Source organism: Leptonotus elevatus, chromosome 5 (genome assembly GCF_054856555.1).
Source record: "Leptonotus elevatus isolate MCC_2025b chromosome 5, RoL_Lele_1.0, whole genome shotgun sequence".
Classification (NCBI taxonomy): Eukaryota; Metazoa; Chordata; class Actinopteri; order Syngnathiformes; family Syngnathidae; genus Leptonotus; species Leptonotus elevatus.
In genome coordinates, this window is record NC_141243.1 from 14,352,747 (window position 1) to 14,370,193 (window position 17,447).

The 17,447-nt window shown below is 40.6% G+C and overlaps 1 protein-coding gene across 2 annotated transcripts; it reads left to right on the forward strand.

The window, feature by feature from the left end:
• The first annotated feature begins 540 nt into the window (after window positions 1-540).
• LOC147173816 (transforming acidic coiled-coil-containing protein 1-like) lies at window positions 541-17,244 on the forward strand. 2 transcript variants are annotated; one of them, XM_086075946.1, is made up of 13 exons: window positions 541-797; window positions 7,610-7,701; window positions 9,379-9,760; window positions 11,668-11,722; window positions 11,817-11,895; window positions 12,679-12,731; window positions 13,305-13,439; window positions 13,531-13,607; window positions 13,684-13,727; window positions 13,896-14,056; window positions 14,650-14,756; window positions 14,844-14,964; window positions 16,073-17,244. In XM_086075946.1, exons 1-13 carry the CDS (start codon window positions 742-744, stop codon window positions 16,139-16,141), a joined length of 1,431 nt encoding a protein of 476 aa, XP_085932072.1. In that variant the 5' UTR covers window positions 541-741; the 3' UTR covers window positions 16,142-17,244. The 2 variants fall into 2 exon arrangements, with proteins under 2 accessions (XP_085932072.1, XP_085932071.1); XM_086075945.1 differs by lacking the exon at window positions 541-797 and adding an exon at window positions 5,636-6,148.
• The last annotated feature ends 203 nt before the right edge of the window (window positions 17,245-17,447 follow it).

The window sequence follows — 17,447 nt, forward strand, 5'->3', positions numbered from 1 at the left end:
TAAGTCTCAATCGCTTTCCATTACTCTTGACTACTGTTTGGTAAGCCGGGTAACGCTCCCCTACCCACAATGCACTGCGCGGTCCGAGATGAGCACTTCGCTTATTGAGTTCACTGCTGTATCGGTTCACTTTGACAAGTTTCTCTTTCACTCCACTAAAACAAAATGACTCAGCTTTCTACATATTCCGAGTAAAAATGTTGAATATAATAATAATATGAATTTAAGTGACCATTAATGTGTCGTCCTGCTTTTCTTTGACATTGGTCTTACTAAGAGCTGACAGTGACAAGATTGCTGTGCATAGTAGCCCCAAAAGATAGTGAGTTAGGTGGCATAACAACCAGCCTTGCATGCCCTCCCCCTGGGTCTCAAATGCAGCTGGCTAACAATAGAGGAGTGTCTTTCTTTTTGGGACAATGACCCCCCAATTACACTCCATCCCTAACTACCCCTCCTCCTCCTCTTATGCACCCCGCCTCTATGCCTTTCTTCTGAGTGACTTTAATCTGCCCCAGTGAGAGAGAAAAAAGAGAGTGGATGAGGATAACAAGTAAGGGAGTGAAGGGGCGGGACTGTCACTGGTGTTTATGTGTGATCCGTACAGAACAAGTAGCGATTACGTGAACTGAAATGACAACGAGCACCTCAAATTGTTCGAATGATCCGGAGGAGAGGTGAACTGAGGATTTAGAATTTTGGGAATACGTCCTGAATTTCGAAGTCGTTATTTTGGATGCCATGGGGGGCTCCCTCAGCCAGCACGGGAAGGATTCACCTCGCAAGAAAAACAGCATGTAAGACCCTCCATTGTCTTGTTTTTGTGAGCTTGACGAGGATGCGCAAGAATAGCTGAGTCATGGGAGGATGCAGTTGCTACAGCAGGAGCGGCAGATGTTTTGGTCTGATGACTTGTTTGGAGCTCGCCACAAGGCTTGAGCAGAGGAACCACAGTCACGTTTGGGCTGACTGCATGTCACGCTGTCTGCATGGACACTTCCTCGTTTCACTGAGTATCTTTAGGAGCAGCGTTTATGTTGACAGCGGTGATGATTTATAGCATGGTAGATCCTTATGCGTGACTTGTAATCATACACGTGTTAGTTATTTTTCGGTTGGATTTAAAGCCTGCTTTAAAAAGGTTATAAAAGCACCGGTCCACTATAACTCCCTATTTCTCTTTAATCCTTCATAACGGTCAGTGAGCCCTTTCACTTTGTCCCCGGCACAGTAAATCCCAGCAGTGCTTTTAACTCTTAAAACCTGCTGTTCGCTGTTGTGACATGTATTAATGCATATAGCTTGAGTCACATTATGCAATCGTTTCATTTCATTCAGTCATTGGGTTCAGTTATGGAGAAAGAGGCATTTTAGATTTTTGGTTAAGTCTTTGATCAAAATAAATTGAAGCACAAAGTAATACAGATTAAACTATTAACTGTTAAGCATGATACAATGACGTTGGAAATTGTAAGCATTTCATATCTGCCGATAATTTTTTTAACCTATTCAAAATAAGAAAAAAAATATTAAGTCGCTTAAAGATGAACTACAACCATCCATTACAAACTATAGGTACATACAAGTACAAAAAAAAGGGATATGTTGCCAAGCTGAACTGTATTTATTCAGCAGGAAAAATAGCCCTTATTAATGCAATGAATAATAACCTACCATTTTGCTCAAATCAATGAAAGCAGGTTAATGTGTAAAGTACAGAATATGCATGAAGTACCGTAATGGACTAAGTCATCATAACGCCCAAACTGAGTTAGCAAATAAGCGTTTAATGTTGGTAGCAACGCACTAATAATGCACTCTAAGCATTGGTCATAAACATACATACACTTATAGGACGTGCGTCTTCATGGGCATATGAGATGATGGACATGGATGGAATTCAAAAGAGAAAACCAGTCTGTCAGCTATGCATGACATTTACTTCCTGATAGTAAAACGGCCACGCCAGTGACACGTATCTGCAGCTTTTATGAGTACTTGATACCATGTAATAAGGCTGGTATCGGTCCGAAAACGCCCATCCCTATATGTATATAGAGGGAACTGACCTAGATCCTGAACTTATTTCAGTAGAGAGCGTAAAAAAGAAGCTCTTTCACCAAAAATAAATACACATGATGAATACATGAGGACAAGCACGATTGTTGAATTATGTATATTTATACACTGATGGGGCACGCTGAGATGAAAGTGAAACAAACCAATGAATACTTAAGGTTGATAATATTCCTCAACAATATTACAGGAGAGATGGTGATTTCTCTAGCTCAGTGTTGTCCAATATGCAGCAAAATGTCAAATAATTTCTTACCGCGATAAATTTAGAAGCCCGGTAAGAGGTGTAAAATCTTTAAAGTGGAGCAGCAGGACAGGAGGTGTGTTGCATGACTGCTTTGTGCATGCATGTATGCACAATGCACACGGCGTATTGTCTGGGAATTGTGTGCTCTGGTGTCCCTGTTGTAGTCACTAATAAAAGCTCAGTTGGTGTCTTTCTGTACTGGAGCGCTGCTTTTCTTTTGGGGTCGAAGTGTCACAGTTAAATTGTGACATTAGTTCCTCTGCCATAGATACATACAGAGAATCTGAACTAGTTAAAATGTGTGTTCTTATGGGGAATGTAGTCTACGTGGGATGATTGTTAACTTTAAACCCATTGTTTGCTCTCACACACGACAAAATGAATGAGATAAATTTAATCCCTTCTCCTTCTGAATTAATTCTGAATCTTGACCTTCATATTTATACATGTAGTTAAAATATGTAGCCACGAGATGGCAGCATACGGCACAACTTTATATCAGTAACGACATCCATGCATCAATATTCCATACTGTTTATTTTCACTAAACTCGTTCAAGAATATTTCATTCTTATCGGATCCCACGTTCAGTGTTGACTTCTACATTATGAAAAATCAGCAACAACATTATGATTCTACTTTCTTACTGGTAATGTCCTAAATAATTAGGTTTATTGAAAGTTTACTTTTAAAAGGTTTTAGGTTGAGGTTGTGATGATACTGAAAACAAAAATAATTCCTGTGGGTAGACCAGGAGCGGCGCTACGCCACCCCAGTCGCCACAGCCAAATCTCGGGGAAGTTTTTTTTTTTTACCGTATTAGTTGTGACTGGTTCAAATGTTTCCCCAATGCTTCTTCGGATTCCTCGCACTCATTACTGTCATCGCATACTTTTTTTTTTTTAATCTGTACTTCAAAGTAAGCATTAGCAGGGTAGTTTGTAATGGATCAGCTGATGAGAAAAAGGTTGACATGATGGTGGCACTAGGTGAGAGGTGGGGCCACCTTCTGTCATCACTGTGGGATGGACAGATAAGAACAATCTGACATTTGTGAGGTTTTGCTTTTTGCAGTGTGCATGTAGTCATATACGTCACCAAGATAATGATCGAATCCAGAATCACATCGCTGCAACGACTAATCGTCAGTCATTGCTGCTTTATTTTTAGCTCGTAATAAGCACACTTGGTGCTATGAGTCACAGTGTAATCGATGATTAACTCATTCACTGCCATTGACGGCTATAGACGTCACAAATTCATTTGGACTATTTCTATTAGTTTCACTTTTTTTTTTTTGTTAAGAGTATGAAAACCTAGGGAAAAAAATATTGTACATTTAGAACAGATGTGATAAATTTGTGATTAATCGGGAGTTAATTAGTGAAGTCATGTGATTAATTACAACTAAAAAATGTAATCGCCCGATGCCCCTAATAGAAAAAAAGATTAAAAAATTAGGAGTCGGACGATTACATTTTGTAATTGTAATTAATTGCATGACTTCAATAGTTAACTCGCGATTAATCATAAATTTGATATCTGTTCTAAATGTACAATAAAAAAAATTCTAGGTTTTCATACTCTTGTTAACAAAAGTGGAAAAGAATAAAACTAACTAGAAATAGTTCAAATTCATTTTTTCACGTCTATAGCCGTCAATGGCAGTGAATGAGTTAAGGATGGGCATTCTTGCTGGATTACTTTATACACGTGACTGCCTGCCTCACATTACTGATCAGTAGTTTGTATGCATGTACCGTACGCATGAGTGATTTTTCTTTCTTCCTGAGCTATTTGTAGTCTTACGGTATTACATAATAGCTGTTCTCCAGACTCCATACATTTATTAGTTGTTGTTTTTTTTTAATCTGAGAGACGGGAGCAGGACGACCCATTATGCTTATTGTGCATATGTGTAAATTTTTAGTTTGTGTGTCCAGAGGGACCTTTATAATAACAAAAGACAGCCACAAGGACATTGATGGTCTTTTGTCAACATTGTCCTCTTCAAGACATACAGGTTTGGCTTCTCAGCTGTCCTAACAGGATAACAAAAAAAAAATGGTGGGAAATAATCTCAACTCCACAAACTGAACATTTTCTGTGTGACGTTATTTGTGAGCATGTTGCCACACAAGCGACATCATCTTTTTAGCAGCAATAGAACGGTTACTGTTAAGACTTAAATATTTGAGCCTTTCCCCTTGTTGGATTATTTTTCTGAGAGCATGTTTCATCTGGCCTAGTTTCTGTGTGTGTGCGTGTAGGATGCAAACACGTAAAAGCCGCCACTTACGTAAGTGAGCCATGATCAGCGTGAGTGAGCAGGCAGGAGAGATTTTGTCAATGTGATGCATCTGTTATTGTTGATTGTAGATTTGCTTTATTGACATGCTTGCTGTCTGCCCTACATGTAGACAATAGAGCCTCCGTGGCCGTGTCCACACATCAGTGACAAAATAAAGGCCCTCATTAGCAGTTCAAATAGATCGCACTAAGAAAAGTTAAAACGGTATGGAATATGCAAATAATAATGATGAAGTATGTTTCAGTTGTTGTTTTACTTGAGTTACTAAAAATAACACAAACACGTCATTGTGACATAGTGGATGATATTGTTGCACTCCATTCCTGTAGGTGGTGCCGGTGCACACTACAAAGCGGGCATCAACTTGCACAGTGTACACAACAGTAGGAGTTTTACTTTATGATTTGATTGTTTAATACTTGTTGGAGAATTCTAAATAATTTGCGCACTTTGCAGAGCCAAATTCAAATAGCATATTATTTGTATATATATCAGATTTTACACGGCGCAGTGGTTGGGAATCACTAGAGACTGTGAGCACTACAGGGATGACAGAGAAATCCTATTGGATGTTTAGTCAGGTTGGCGATGTCATGACATCACTGTGTCATCATCACCTGTCTGCTTATGATTGCAACTTTGATCAGCTTGTTGAAAAAGTCCAACATTGTGCTCTTTGAAAGCATTCACAGCTACATTACAGTGGTTGTTTTTCATGCAATAAAAGACATGAGTGATATAACTCCACACGCCACATCATTACATTATTTAAATGACAAATAAAAAAATAGGAATTGCTTGCCTCGTGGTGAGCTGCGAGTGCAGTGGCATGCATGTGGTTATACAAAAGGATAAAAGTGTCCACTGAGGCACACTAAAGTGTTAGTCTCATAAATTTAGATTTAACGTCTTTTCCATCCTGTTTGGCTGTCTGTCCCAGAGTAACCCGAGTCGGTCGGTGTCGTGGGCTCCTAAAACAGGAAGCCTTGCCTCTCGTCCTTCACAAGGAGGGGAGGCGACGCCGCAAGGAAGGGAGAGGCCGACTCCCGCGGAAGTCATGCAAACATGCGGGAGCAGCAGAGCGAGTTGCGTCTGTTTGACCAGCTGATCGTTCCTCCCTGCGAGAGGAGGCAAGGCAGCGAGGGGAGGCGTGACCGCCGATGCTCCACTAATCGGAGAGCAAAAGCCGACGACAGAAAGAGCAGCTGCAGTGGCGGGGGAAAGGCACCTTTTCCCTGCACAGGATGGGAAGACTGGGGAGGAAGTGACACATTTGGAGGAGGAGAAAGCAACAACAACAACATTTTATTTTTTAGAAGCCTCCTTGTTTGAAAGAGGAAGAGCGACTCATAAGCAATCGAGGAGGAAGAGGAAACCTCAGCGACAGGAGCGGCCGTTTGTTTTTATTTTTACGCACAACCTTGTTGAGCGATGTCCTGGTTGTCTCCGGTCCAGTGGGCCAAATGGACATGGTCAGCGGTGACGGGGGGCTCAGGAGATGACAATGATGACAAGTAAGAGACGCACGCTTGCAGCAGTTTGGATGACGGCAAGAAAAAAATTGAGGTTAATGGGCTACAGGTGGGCCGGTGTGGGAATAACATCTCATTTGTACATACAAACATTTGGCCTTTTGTGTTAATGTGAGGCCTAAGTCACCCTGGCAGGTGGTCACAGCACACGTCATCTGCAATCTTTGTTTCGGTCTCCTCTTGGATATAAGCAAACAGTAGAGGTGGCATAGCTCAGGTGGTAGAGTCTCCCAAGCTGAAGGTTGTAAGTTTGTTCCTCAACCCATGTGTAATTTTTTTTTTAAACTCTCTTCCAGGTGTACATTTGACTATATTTAGAGCGGGACCACATCGATTCAGTTTAGAGTAAAATTTACTCTACAGATTTTACTGCGCATATTTAGCGTTATCTAATTTCAAGTGACTACCTCCGTTATATAAGGAGAGGCATGCGGAATCTCAATTTGGTTGCTGAAAGTTGGGGGATGGTTGAGGGGGAACCACAGTTTCCAATCCTTTAGGATTTTTCCATCCACTTCCAGTTTCTAAGTAACCAATCTAAGATTGCAACCATTGGGGCCATCACTGGGATAGGCTCCAGTGTGTGTGTGTGTGTGTGTGTGTGTGTGTGTGTGGGAGCAAGCGAGAGAGAATGACAGGGTGGGGGTTATGTATATATTAGGGTTAGCTGTTGATGGTGCAAGCTTGCATCAGAAGGAGTGTGGTTGGGTTTTGGCTCCGGCAGCTCTGTTCCGAGTCCTGTTTTTCATTAGAGGGCGGGCGTTTTGATGTACTTTCATGCGTGGGCACACTTGCGCTTTCCCACGTCAACTCTCACTCTTTCACTCCCTTCCTTTCTACACCCACCACTGTTGAGGAAATTAATTCGGCCTCGCTCGAGGCAGCCAAAAGACCACAAGCGTTTTGAGTGTGTGAATGTGCTGGGACAGTGTGTCCTTATTGAGGGCCGAAGGATGCAGGTGGCCTGCTTGGACCCGCCTTCTTTTGACTTCCCTTGAAATGAAATCAACTTGTTTATTTTGAATGTGCAGTTCTATTGTTCTGTGTCATTCTAACAAAACCATGAAAGCCAGGGACCAACACAATGTTGATGCACTTACCATTAAAACACTTTTAAGTGTACTTAATGTATTGTTCTGCTTTTTGTTGTTGTTGTTGTTGTTGTTGTGCGTGCTTTTTTGAGTTCCAAAAAGTCAGAATTAGGAAGGATGCTAGTATCGGAAATTTGGGCAGGTGTGTATAGTTATAATTCCTTTGAGATTTTTTTATGTTTTTTGATTTTTTAATGCATTTAAGAAACAAAAAAATAATGTCATAATGTCATTGCTAAAACGATGGCCTACAACTTGCACAGTACTGTCATGAAAGAGTAATGTATTCTTTTTCATGTCATGACCAATACAAAGCACAGCAAATAAAAACATTTTTTTTCTCTCTTTATAGCTCAGATTCTGAAGGGACCTACGAGACCCCAGAGTCCGAGTCTCCAGGTGTTGTGAATCTGCTAAGTCAGCTGGATAACTCCGGACACACAGGTAATTAATTACTCAAGCTGCTCCTAAAGTGGAGGTCAACCATAAACATTTCTTGACAACAACGTGTTATATTTGACCTCACTAGAATATATAGAATGAATATTACATTTGTGGAATATGAGTGATGAAGCAAAATCCAGCCGTTTTTATCCATTCAGGTCAGGGGCGGCCATTTTGCCACCTGCTGTTGACTGAAGATGACATCACAGTTGCTCAGGGCTCAGGCAACGACCAATCACAGATCACCTGTTTCCTGAAGCTGAGCTGTGATTGGTTGTTACCTGAGCAACATTGATGTCATCTTCAGTCGACAGCAGGTGGCAAAATGGCCGCCCTTGACCTGAATGGATAAAAACGGCTGGATTTTGCTTCATCACTCATATTCCACAAATGCAATATTAATCCGAATGTCATGTCTAGTGAGGTCACATATAACACATTATTGTCCAAAAAATTGGGGTGTTGACTTTAACTCTAATTCTAGGGTCATCACATCTCATCATCTGTTATTATTCAACCGATTTGTTTTTATAGTATTGCTGTCCTCATTGAGGTTTTGAGATTACGCAACTCAATCTAATTTCTATTTACAGAGCATGTAATGAATAAACCATTTGATTATGTAAAAGGTTATTAACATTAAGTTTCTTACCGTTTAGGCCGTTCGTCCACACGATGACGGCACTTTTGACGATATTTGTTTGAGGAACGAAGCCGGCTTTGCATCCGTCTGGACGGGGCCTTACACTCACAATCACACCCGCTGCTAATTTAGAGTCCTTGTGAATCTAAATATGCATGTTTTGGGAAGCAGGAAGAAGCTTGAATACAATATAGGAGCACCAAACTGAGATTCAAACACAGAATCACGTGGCTGGGTGGCAGACATGCTAAGACCCATTTTTTACTGCTAGTTCACCATGGTGGCCTAGTTAGCTTACTTAAATATATATTAAGAGTACATAGTATTATAGTGTGTATAATAATGCTCCATTGCCTTTATTCATACTAATGTACCGGTACTATAATTAATCTGATGCCTCTGTTTTTTTCTGGCGGACTCAAAATGGAAAAATGTTTGTTCTGTTTTTGCACTTCCTTGTTTTCTCATCTCCTTCTTCAATTAGCTAAGAAAGGGCAGTAAAGGCTAATGTTGACATTGTTGCTAGGCCACATGGTGCTGTGAACTCTGTCTGACTGGGTGGGGCGCCTCTACAGCTGTTCGCTCTTAAAAGGGCGCGAGTGCCTGAGAGAGCCCCAATTCTGGGCTGCAAATCAAGTTGCACATTGATGAACCTTCAACTTCGCATCGATGCAGTTATTCACTCACGATGAATGCCGCAGGTTGTTTTATTCTTGTGTATAGTGTATACTAGACACTTTCTGTCTGTGTTCTGCACATAAGTATGACTCAACTGAGATCGGTCTGCTGCGGTCGTTAGCTTGCCGCTAACAGGATGTGAAGGCTATATATGGGAGGAAGCCTGCAGCCATTTCAAGTGATCTAACAGGCGAAGGGAGAGGGTCAACACTTGAGGGTTAAATGCCTTGATGACAAATAAAAGCATTATAGCCAGTGGACAAGTTTGTCGTTTTCAAATCGATGGCCATAACATTAGGAACATCTGCACAACAAATCCAATTCAAACGATTTGTTTCTCTTTCTCTTTGCTACAGACCAATTTGTTGACCAGAATTCCAGCCAGGATGAGGTTGACGCCCTAAACAACCTTACTGGCTCATCCCCCAACAACAACAGCTTCGGTCTGAACCAGAACCTCAACCTGACTTTGACACCCAAGACCTCATCCCAGTTAAACGCCACATTACATGTGCAAAGGCCTCCGTCTTTACCAGTCCACTCCCCGTTGAACACACCAGATCCTTCGGAGGTGGACGATGAGGCGCCCGCGATCTCTAACCTGAGCCCGGACTCAAACCTGATACCCAGCCATGACCTTTCCGTGCATCACGACGTGCTCAATGGCAACGTGAACTCCGATTGTGAAAAGCCCGCCGGCTACCAGGAAGGAAGTGTGGTCGACAACAGTATTATCACGTGAGTAAAGAAATAGAAATGCTCACATTGTACCAACTTCCAGTTACTGTAGACTCATCCAGCTGGACTGTGACTCACAATTTTCAAGCTGAACAAACACAGCTTTGTTTCTAATGGCTGAAGGGAACAACAGTGAATGCACGTTATTGTGCGCAGTGAACCTGAGCGCATCAAAGTGTGTTAGCTTTTTTGCTTTGTTTTTGCATCTCTGAACATCAAGCAACTCACTGGACATTTCATTAGGTACACTTGTACAATCAAACTAGACATGCAATTAAAGGGAATACAGCTGCACCTGTATGCCTATATAAGCAATTAACACAGGCAGGTGTTAGTAATTAGATGAGGTCCAGAGGGCAGCATGCCAAAACTAAGTTTGTTTGGGGGCTCGACTAGGTTTACTATACGTCTCCAGCTCACAGTTCTTTTTTTATTTGTGAATTTTGGTTTGTTAATTTGATTATATGATCATGTAGACTAGAGTGAGGATTTCCCACTGGCAGGGCTTTTTTAATACAAATGTGCATAATCATATCGAGGTATGGAGAGGGAGGAGTCTGGTATGCCAACATGTGTGGTCAATTCCACATTGATTGAAATGTATCATGTACAAAAGAATGTGGTTGGATTCATGACTCCAGCCTTGACAGGTTGCCGGTCAATCACAGGACACATGCATTATAGAAACAGACAATCATCCAAACCAAATTCCATCACTGAGTGGGAATGGAATGCATGCTGCCTACATGCAAGTCAGGCAAGTGAACCTCTATGCTGTCGGTGACTACTGTTACAATACAGCAGTTGAATTGTAAAAATATTCTGCCTTTTATGACTGTAGCTAAGTAGCTAAATATTAAAATATCAATCAGTATGATGAATTACTTTTGTAAAGTACAGTCACAACAAAAATGTAAAGTTTACTATCAGGATGCTGGACATTTTTATTTATGAGAAAGCAGAAGTTTTGCTTTTGTAGGTGTACCTAAAGAAGTGTCCTGTATGTTTATCTAGTGTTAAAGAGCAACTGCTTATTTCGTGTGGCACGATTTTGGATGCTCATGTAGTTCTATCCATCCAAACGCCTCCCAGCAAAATTCCAAATGACTGAAGAATTAATTATCAACACGTCAAATTTTTACAAAGCATTATATATGAATTTATAGTTGTGTATTTATTGTAAACTATTATTTTATATTCGTACGTTAACTTCCATGGTGGCGTTTCAGGTACCTTGGAACTTGTAGGTGTTTTACCGTTTGTGTGTAGTTTGTCGCCCTCTTGTGGGTTGATTGTTGTACGTCTGCTAAATAAAAGTGAAACTGAGCTTCCTCTAAAAAAAATATATAAATCACTCTTTGGGGTGGTTTAATACATTTTCGTGGTTGTGTGTGCGGGAAAAGCATGGCTACAATGCAGAAATGGGGTTGGTCAAAAGTTGGACTGTTACACTACCCAACCACACCACAGGAGGGAGTCACTCTACAGGATAAGTCTAATCCAATTTTATTAGGAGAGCAGTTTTAAAAAAAAACATTTGAATAAAGGTCACACTTTTTAATTATTGACAATAAGATGTTCAGAAAATTGATGGATTTTGGAAATTGGAATCCTGCTCGGCTCAAATTCAACTATGACTATTTCTTTTATCTTGAGATTTAAAAACATGTTGACTTTGACATTTTCCTTTTGCTTTTTGTTGTCTCAACCTAAACATATTTGTGTGTTTGTAAAGGGCTTGTTATTCAATCTAATGTTCAGGGGATGTGTTCTTTTTATTTGATATTATTAATCCTCACAATTGATCATTTTCAGCCAAGCACATAACATCTGAGAAAATTGCTGTCTCCTGTCATCCTATATATTCCCCCCACATTCACTTTGCTTTTCTCAATGTTCATGTTCAGTAACTCGTGTAAAGTAAAGCTGGAGCAGCAGACGCAAAAAGACCTCAGTGGGCAGGTGAGGATGGCTGTGCTTAGTAGCAGCAACAGCAGCATCACAAGGTTGTACTGTATTCATTTTGTATTTCTAATCATGTTTGCTCTTGATAAAGGATGATCATGGCGGCCATGCTACTGATGAGGAGAAGTTGGCCAGCAGCACATGTGTCAAAGCAGACAAGGAACAAAGCGGTGAGCAGATAAATCAATTCTTCCATTTTCACCTGTAAGCATAAAGGCCAGCTGTCCCAATACTTTTGTTAGGATGCACTGATAAATAGCTCAGTTATTCCTCCCATAGAAGGCCACAATTGTCCCAGGGTCAGATAGCTTTTAAAGTTTAGTCAACATGCCTCTGCCTCCACCCCCTACCTCTCTGGAGCAAACAATCTGTCAATCAATCCAGGACAGTAAGAAGGTCATTAGTCCTTACAGTTACACATACAGCCAACATAAATGATTAACAACCACGTTGTGCCGTACTGTTAGTCATGTGCGCTGTGACTGTACAGTGCAGTCAGCGCTTATCTGCTTGAGAAAACAAACAAGTCCTGTTTTGCCATGTAAACATACATTCTAAGAAGATAACATGGAAAATAACCTTTTGTTTGGACTAGTAAAAAAAAACACCACTTTTCAAGAAACCTGAATAAAGGTTACATAAGCTCTGCGCACATTTTTTTAAACCTGTGACTGTATTTTTTTGGGAACAGTCAAAATTTATCCTGAGTATAAATCACTTTTGGGGGGGGGGGGGGGGGGGGGTTGTTTTACAAAGACCAAGAACAGTAGCGTTGTTCAAATGTGTCATTCTGTTATTCCAAAAATGCACCAGAAGTATTTGCCAAAAGAAAGTCAACACGATTAGGGAACGGGGATTTTGGGTGTAATAGATCCACCCTCCTTGCCATATTAAAGGATCTTATTCCATTCGAGGTCATAATATTGCATCTAATCTGGAATGATCTCTTTCAGCCCAAATCTGCCATGTACCTTCCACACCAGAAGAGCCAGACAGCTGCACACTGGTCAGAACCGCACCTTTTTATTCATTTCTGAATGTATTAGAAAATCACATGACTGTAGCACTAAAGATAATTTTGGTTTTCTTGTACACTCAAATGCTAGTAGCGAGTGTTGCTACAACATTCTCCACACAGATGTCCACATTCTACACTTCCACTTGTTGCCTTTCCTTGGTGGACTCTGCTCAGATGACAGATGGATTATGATTATCATCCGGTAGATTAGAATGGGCCCTTTTTTTTTTTTTTTAATCCAAGGAAGGGCAGAGGCTACATGGAGTGGGGGGGGGAGGGGGGGGGGGGGGGCAAGGGCCGACAGGTGAGCAAGGTTTGAAGAGAAGAAAGGTCTGAGAGACAGATTTAGTTTACAGTTTAGAAAAAAAGAAAAAGAAAAAAGGGATTTCTTCAAGGAGTTAGTCTTTTTTGTTCTCACTTATCCCAATAATGGTGCTTGAAACTAATCTATTCGCTTGTGTATATACATTCAAAAGGTGGTACCGCACTACGTTTAAATACTATTTATGTGGATATTCTGAATAAAAAAAAAAAGCAGTTTGTTTTTTCTTCTTCCCTCAGCACAATGAAGACCCGAGTAAATGGAAGAACAAATCAGGAGGAAGGGGCGTGCAGAAAACAGGAAGTGAGGTCTTGGACTCCATCTGCATCAGTGGGGAGGAAAAAAATGCGGTTCTAACCCTCATCAGAGAGGAGGTGCTAACTTGATCAGTTTAAGTTTCTTCTCTGCGTGCACATGCCATTTCTGATCATACCAAATGACCCCCCCCTCCCCCCCTTTTTTAAGATTATCACAAAAGAGGCGGAAGTGAACGACTGGAAGAGGAAGTATGATGACAGCAGACAGGAAGTCAATGAGATGAGGTGAATAAAATGACAGACAGATATTAATAGTCAGAGATGGACAGACAGACAGACAATATGTTTTGTGCTTCTACAGAAAGATTGTGGCAGAGTATGAGAAGACAATTGCTCAGATGATTGGTAAGTCCTTACCATATAAACAGGAACTAATTCTAATAAAAACCGGTTAAAACCACAGCTCCAAAAAAGTATTAAATATCAAGTGGTTATTTTTTGCTTGCATTTAATGCGTTTGCGTTTCTCCTAATATTAACTGGGTTGACCGATATCAATGATTTGTTCTCTCAGAGGATGAGCAGAGAAACAGCCTGACGTCCCAGAAGGCTTTGCATGCTGTAACCATGGAGAAAGAGGCCGCTCTGACAGACCTCAACTCGGTGGAACGCTCCCTGTCGGACATTTTTCGGCGCTATGAGAACATGAAGGGCACCCTTGAAGGATTTAAGAAAGTAAATGCTCACGTTTGTCCATCTATCCGTCCATTTTCGTACCGCTTGTCCGCGCACAGAAGAAAGCATTTGACTGCAGATCATTTTTTGCTATGAGGCGACAGTTAGAGAAATCTGGGGAGCATCAGGATTTCATTTTCATGCCCAGAAGGGTCAGTAGTGAGGATTTAGTGAAAATGCAGGAAGGAAGTCAATATGTTCTTTCCAATCAATCCCTGCTTCACCCTAGTTTTTGGTGAAATACACTTCTATGATTCCAAACAAAAGAACGATGGTGCCCCTAAAGGGTCAAAAACGGTACAAGTCAAATATGTTTGCCAGATGCTGGCAGCCGATTCAACACCATTGGCTGGCAAGCAGACAGAGCAATTTTTCCTTGTGTGTCACGCCACAAATTTGTGTCCTAGAAATTCTGTTTCTCAACAAGTCAATGAATCATTTGTTCCCTAAAACAAAAACAAAAAACTTGGCTCAGGTTTTCTTAGAGCAGACAGATCAGTTGCTCCACACAGCAGATAAAGAACAGAGAGAGAGATAGGAAGAACACTTCAAGTCAAATGCATTTGTAATTGTCATGGATGCTTTGTCTACAGAATGAAGAGGTGCTGAAGAAATGTGCTCAGGAGTATCTGGCTAGAGTCAAGCAGGAAGAGCAAAGGTACCAGACGCTTAAAGTCCACGCAGAAGAGAAGCTGGACAAGTAAGACCTGCATGAAAGAAAATCTGCCATTACCAACTATGAGATTTTTGATATGAGAAAAATTATTACTCACCTTTTCTCGGTCAGGGCCAATGAGGAGATCGCTCAGGTGCGCACAAAGGCGAGCTCTGAGAGCTTGGCGCTGACTGCCAGCCTGAGAAAAGAGCAAATGAGGAACGAGTCGATGGAACAAGCCCTGCAGCAGAAGGCAAGCGGGCCCAAGTGATATTTTGTTCATTGAAGGAGATGTCATCCCCCCAAAAAATATTTACAATATGTTGTATGTGGCCCCACTGGTCTTATTCTGATAAATATTGTGTTAGCAAAATATGAGTTGTCGTATCAATCTCAAGGCAGCCATTTTGCCACTTGCTGTCAACTGGAAATGACATAGTTGCTCAGGTAGTAACGAGCAATCACGACTTTGTTTCAGAAAACAGGTGAGCCAAGATTGGTTGATGCCCGAGTCCTGAACAAGTGTGAGGTCATTTTCTGAAGCTGAGACATGATTGGCTGTTACTTGAGCCCTGAGCAAATGTAATGTCACTTTCAGTCGACAGCAAGGGGCAAAATGGCCGCCCCCTGAGATGGATAAAAATGGGTGGATTTTTCAGCTTTTTTCATAATCCGCAAACACAATATTAATCAAAATAGTATACTGTTAGACTAAAAGAGCCGTAAAGAACATTTTTTAGTTAACTTTCTCTTTAAATGAACACATCAACAGCAAGTGTCAAAATGGCCACCCCATAAGGTCAATAAAAAAAAAGGGTGGATTTGGCTGCTTTTTTCATATTCCACAAAACGCAATATTAATCAAACTACTGTTTTAAACTAATAGAGCTGCATATAACATGTAAAGAACATTATTTTATATATATATATATATATATATATATATAATTTTTTTTTTTTTAATGCACACATTGTCATTCAACAGCCAGTGGCAAAATGGCCACCCTGAGATGGATGAAAGCGGGTGGATTTTGCTGCTTTTTCATATTCCACCAACACATTAATTAAAATATCATATTTATACTAATGGGGCTTCATAGGACATATTGTAAAGGAATTTTTTGGGGGGTTGACTTTCTCTTTAAATGAACATGTTGTCATTCAATAGCAAGCGGCAAAATGGCCGCCTCCTGAGATGGATAAAAACGGCTGGATTTTGCTGCTTTTTCATATTCCACAAACACAATATTAATCAAAATACCGTATTTAGACTAATGGGGCTCCATAGAACATATTGTAAGGAACATTTTTGAGTTGACTTTAATTAAATGCACACATTGTCATCCTTGTTTGTGCAACAGAATCAAGAGATGGAGGAGCTCACGAAGATCTGTGACGAGCTCATCGCCAAAATGGGAAAAGTAGACTGAGACGAGCATCCTGTGGCTCAGCCATGACTTCCTGTGCATGCGTCCGTCCAGCCTATGAGATGTCCAAACTCCTCCTCCATGCCAGCCTGCACCTGAAGCTGCCTCCGCACAGGTGTCTCCTACTGCTTCCTGTCTCTGTGCTGATGCTAATAGGGAGTTTTCACATGTAGTCGTCTGTTTTGATTGCATTTCGTGGATCCCTCGTGCTTTTGGGCATCTTGCCACTGGACAACAATGATGTGCTTGTGGCTCAACTCAAATTCCCAGAAGTTTAACAGCATGAATGTCATGCAGCTTTTAGACAGGCTGAGGTTGATTTTGACTCTTAGTCAATAGTACGCTCAGAGAAGCTTAGGCAAGGGTTGTTTTATGTTAAAGCAACAAGCTGAATAATTTATTTTTCTGAACTACTCTTAGAGGCATTGTGTGGGGTCAAATGATTGCCAAGGCTGCACGACAATGAGAGAACGGTTAAAGTAGTAGAGGAGGGCCGCAGCATCTTTCCATTGCTTCAAATCCACAACTTGACAACAGCATTGAATTTGCACAGACTTTGATCAGAAAAATAAAAACGCAGACAATCAGTGATTTCCTTGTAATTGTATTAACACTGCCATTTTCTTTTCCTATCTTGACACCGCACCCGTTAGCTAGATTGGAACTAAAAAGAGAGACCGAACAATCCTAATATGAATCAGCACTAAATTGTCATTGATGCCGACCGAACCTTTATCATATAAATGAAGGCAAAAGATCAGTTGAGACAATCGACAAATAATTAATTTCCTCTAACTATGGAGGGGAAAAATTGTCAAGTGCCAACTGTTTTTTGTTTTGTTTTTTTCTTGTTCTTCTGCTACATTAGTACACACTACTTCCTGGTTAATGAAAACAGTGACACATTGAACAATCCCGTTTTAATTGTAATACTTCTGTGTTCTATATATTTTGACACAACCATGATGTGTTTTAGTTCATCTCTTTTCTGCTCGCACTTTTGCCTTCTGACTCTTGTTTATTTTTATTTTTTTATGTGAACGCTGATAAGCAAGAAGCACCTAACACGAAATGAAATTATGTTTAAATAAAAAGACTAACCAGAACTTTAATTGAGTCTTGTAAATGTATCCATGACACAAACTTTATAATATTACACATAGACTTAGAGTCACTTTATTTCATTACATTGCTACGTTATCTCAAACTTGTCGGGATGTTGAACTGCACTTTTTGCGTTAAAAAACAAAACAAAACCCGCAGTTCTGTAACAGCAGCTCGGATCATAGTGGAGTTGGTCTCTTGTTTA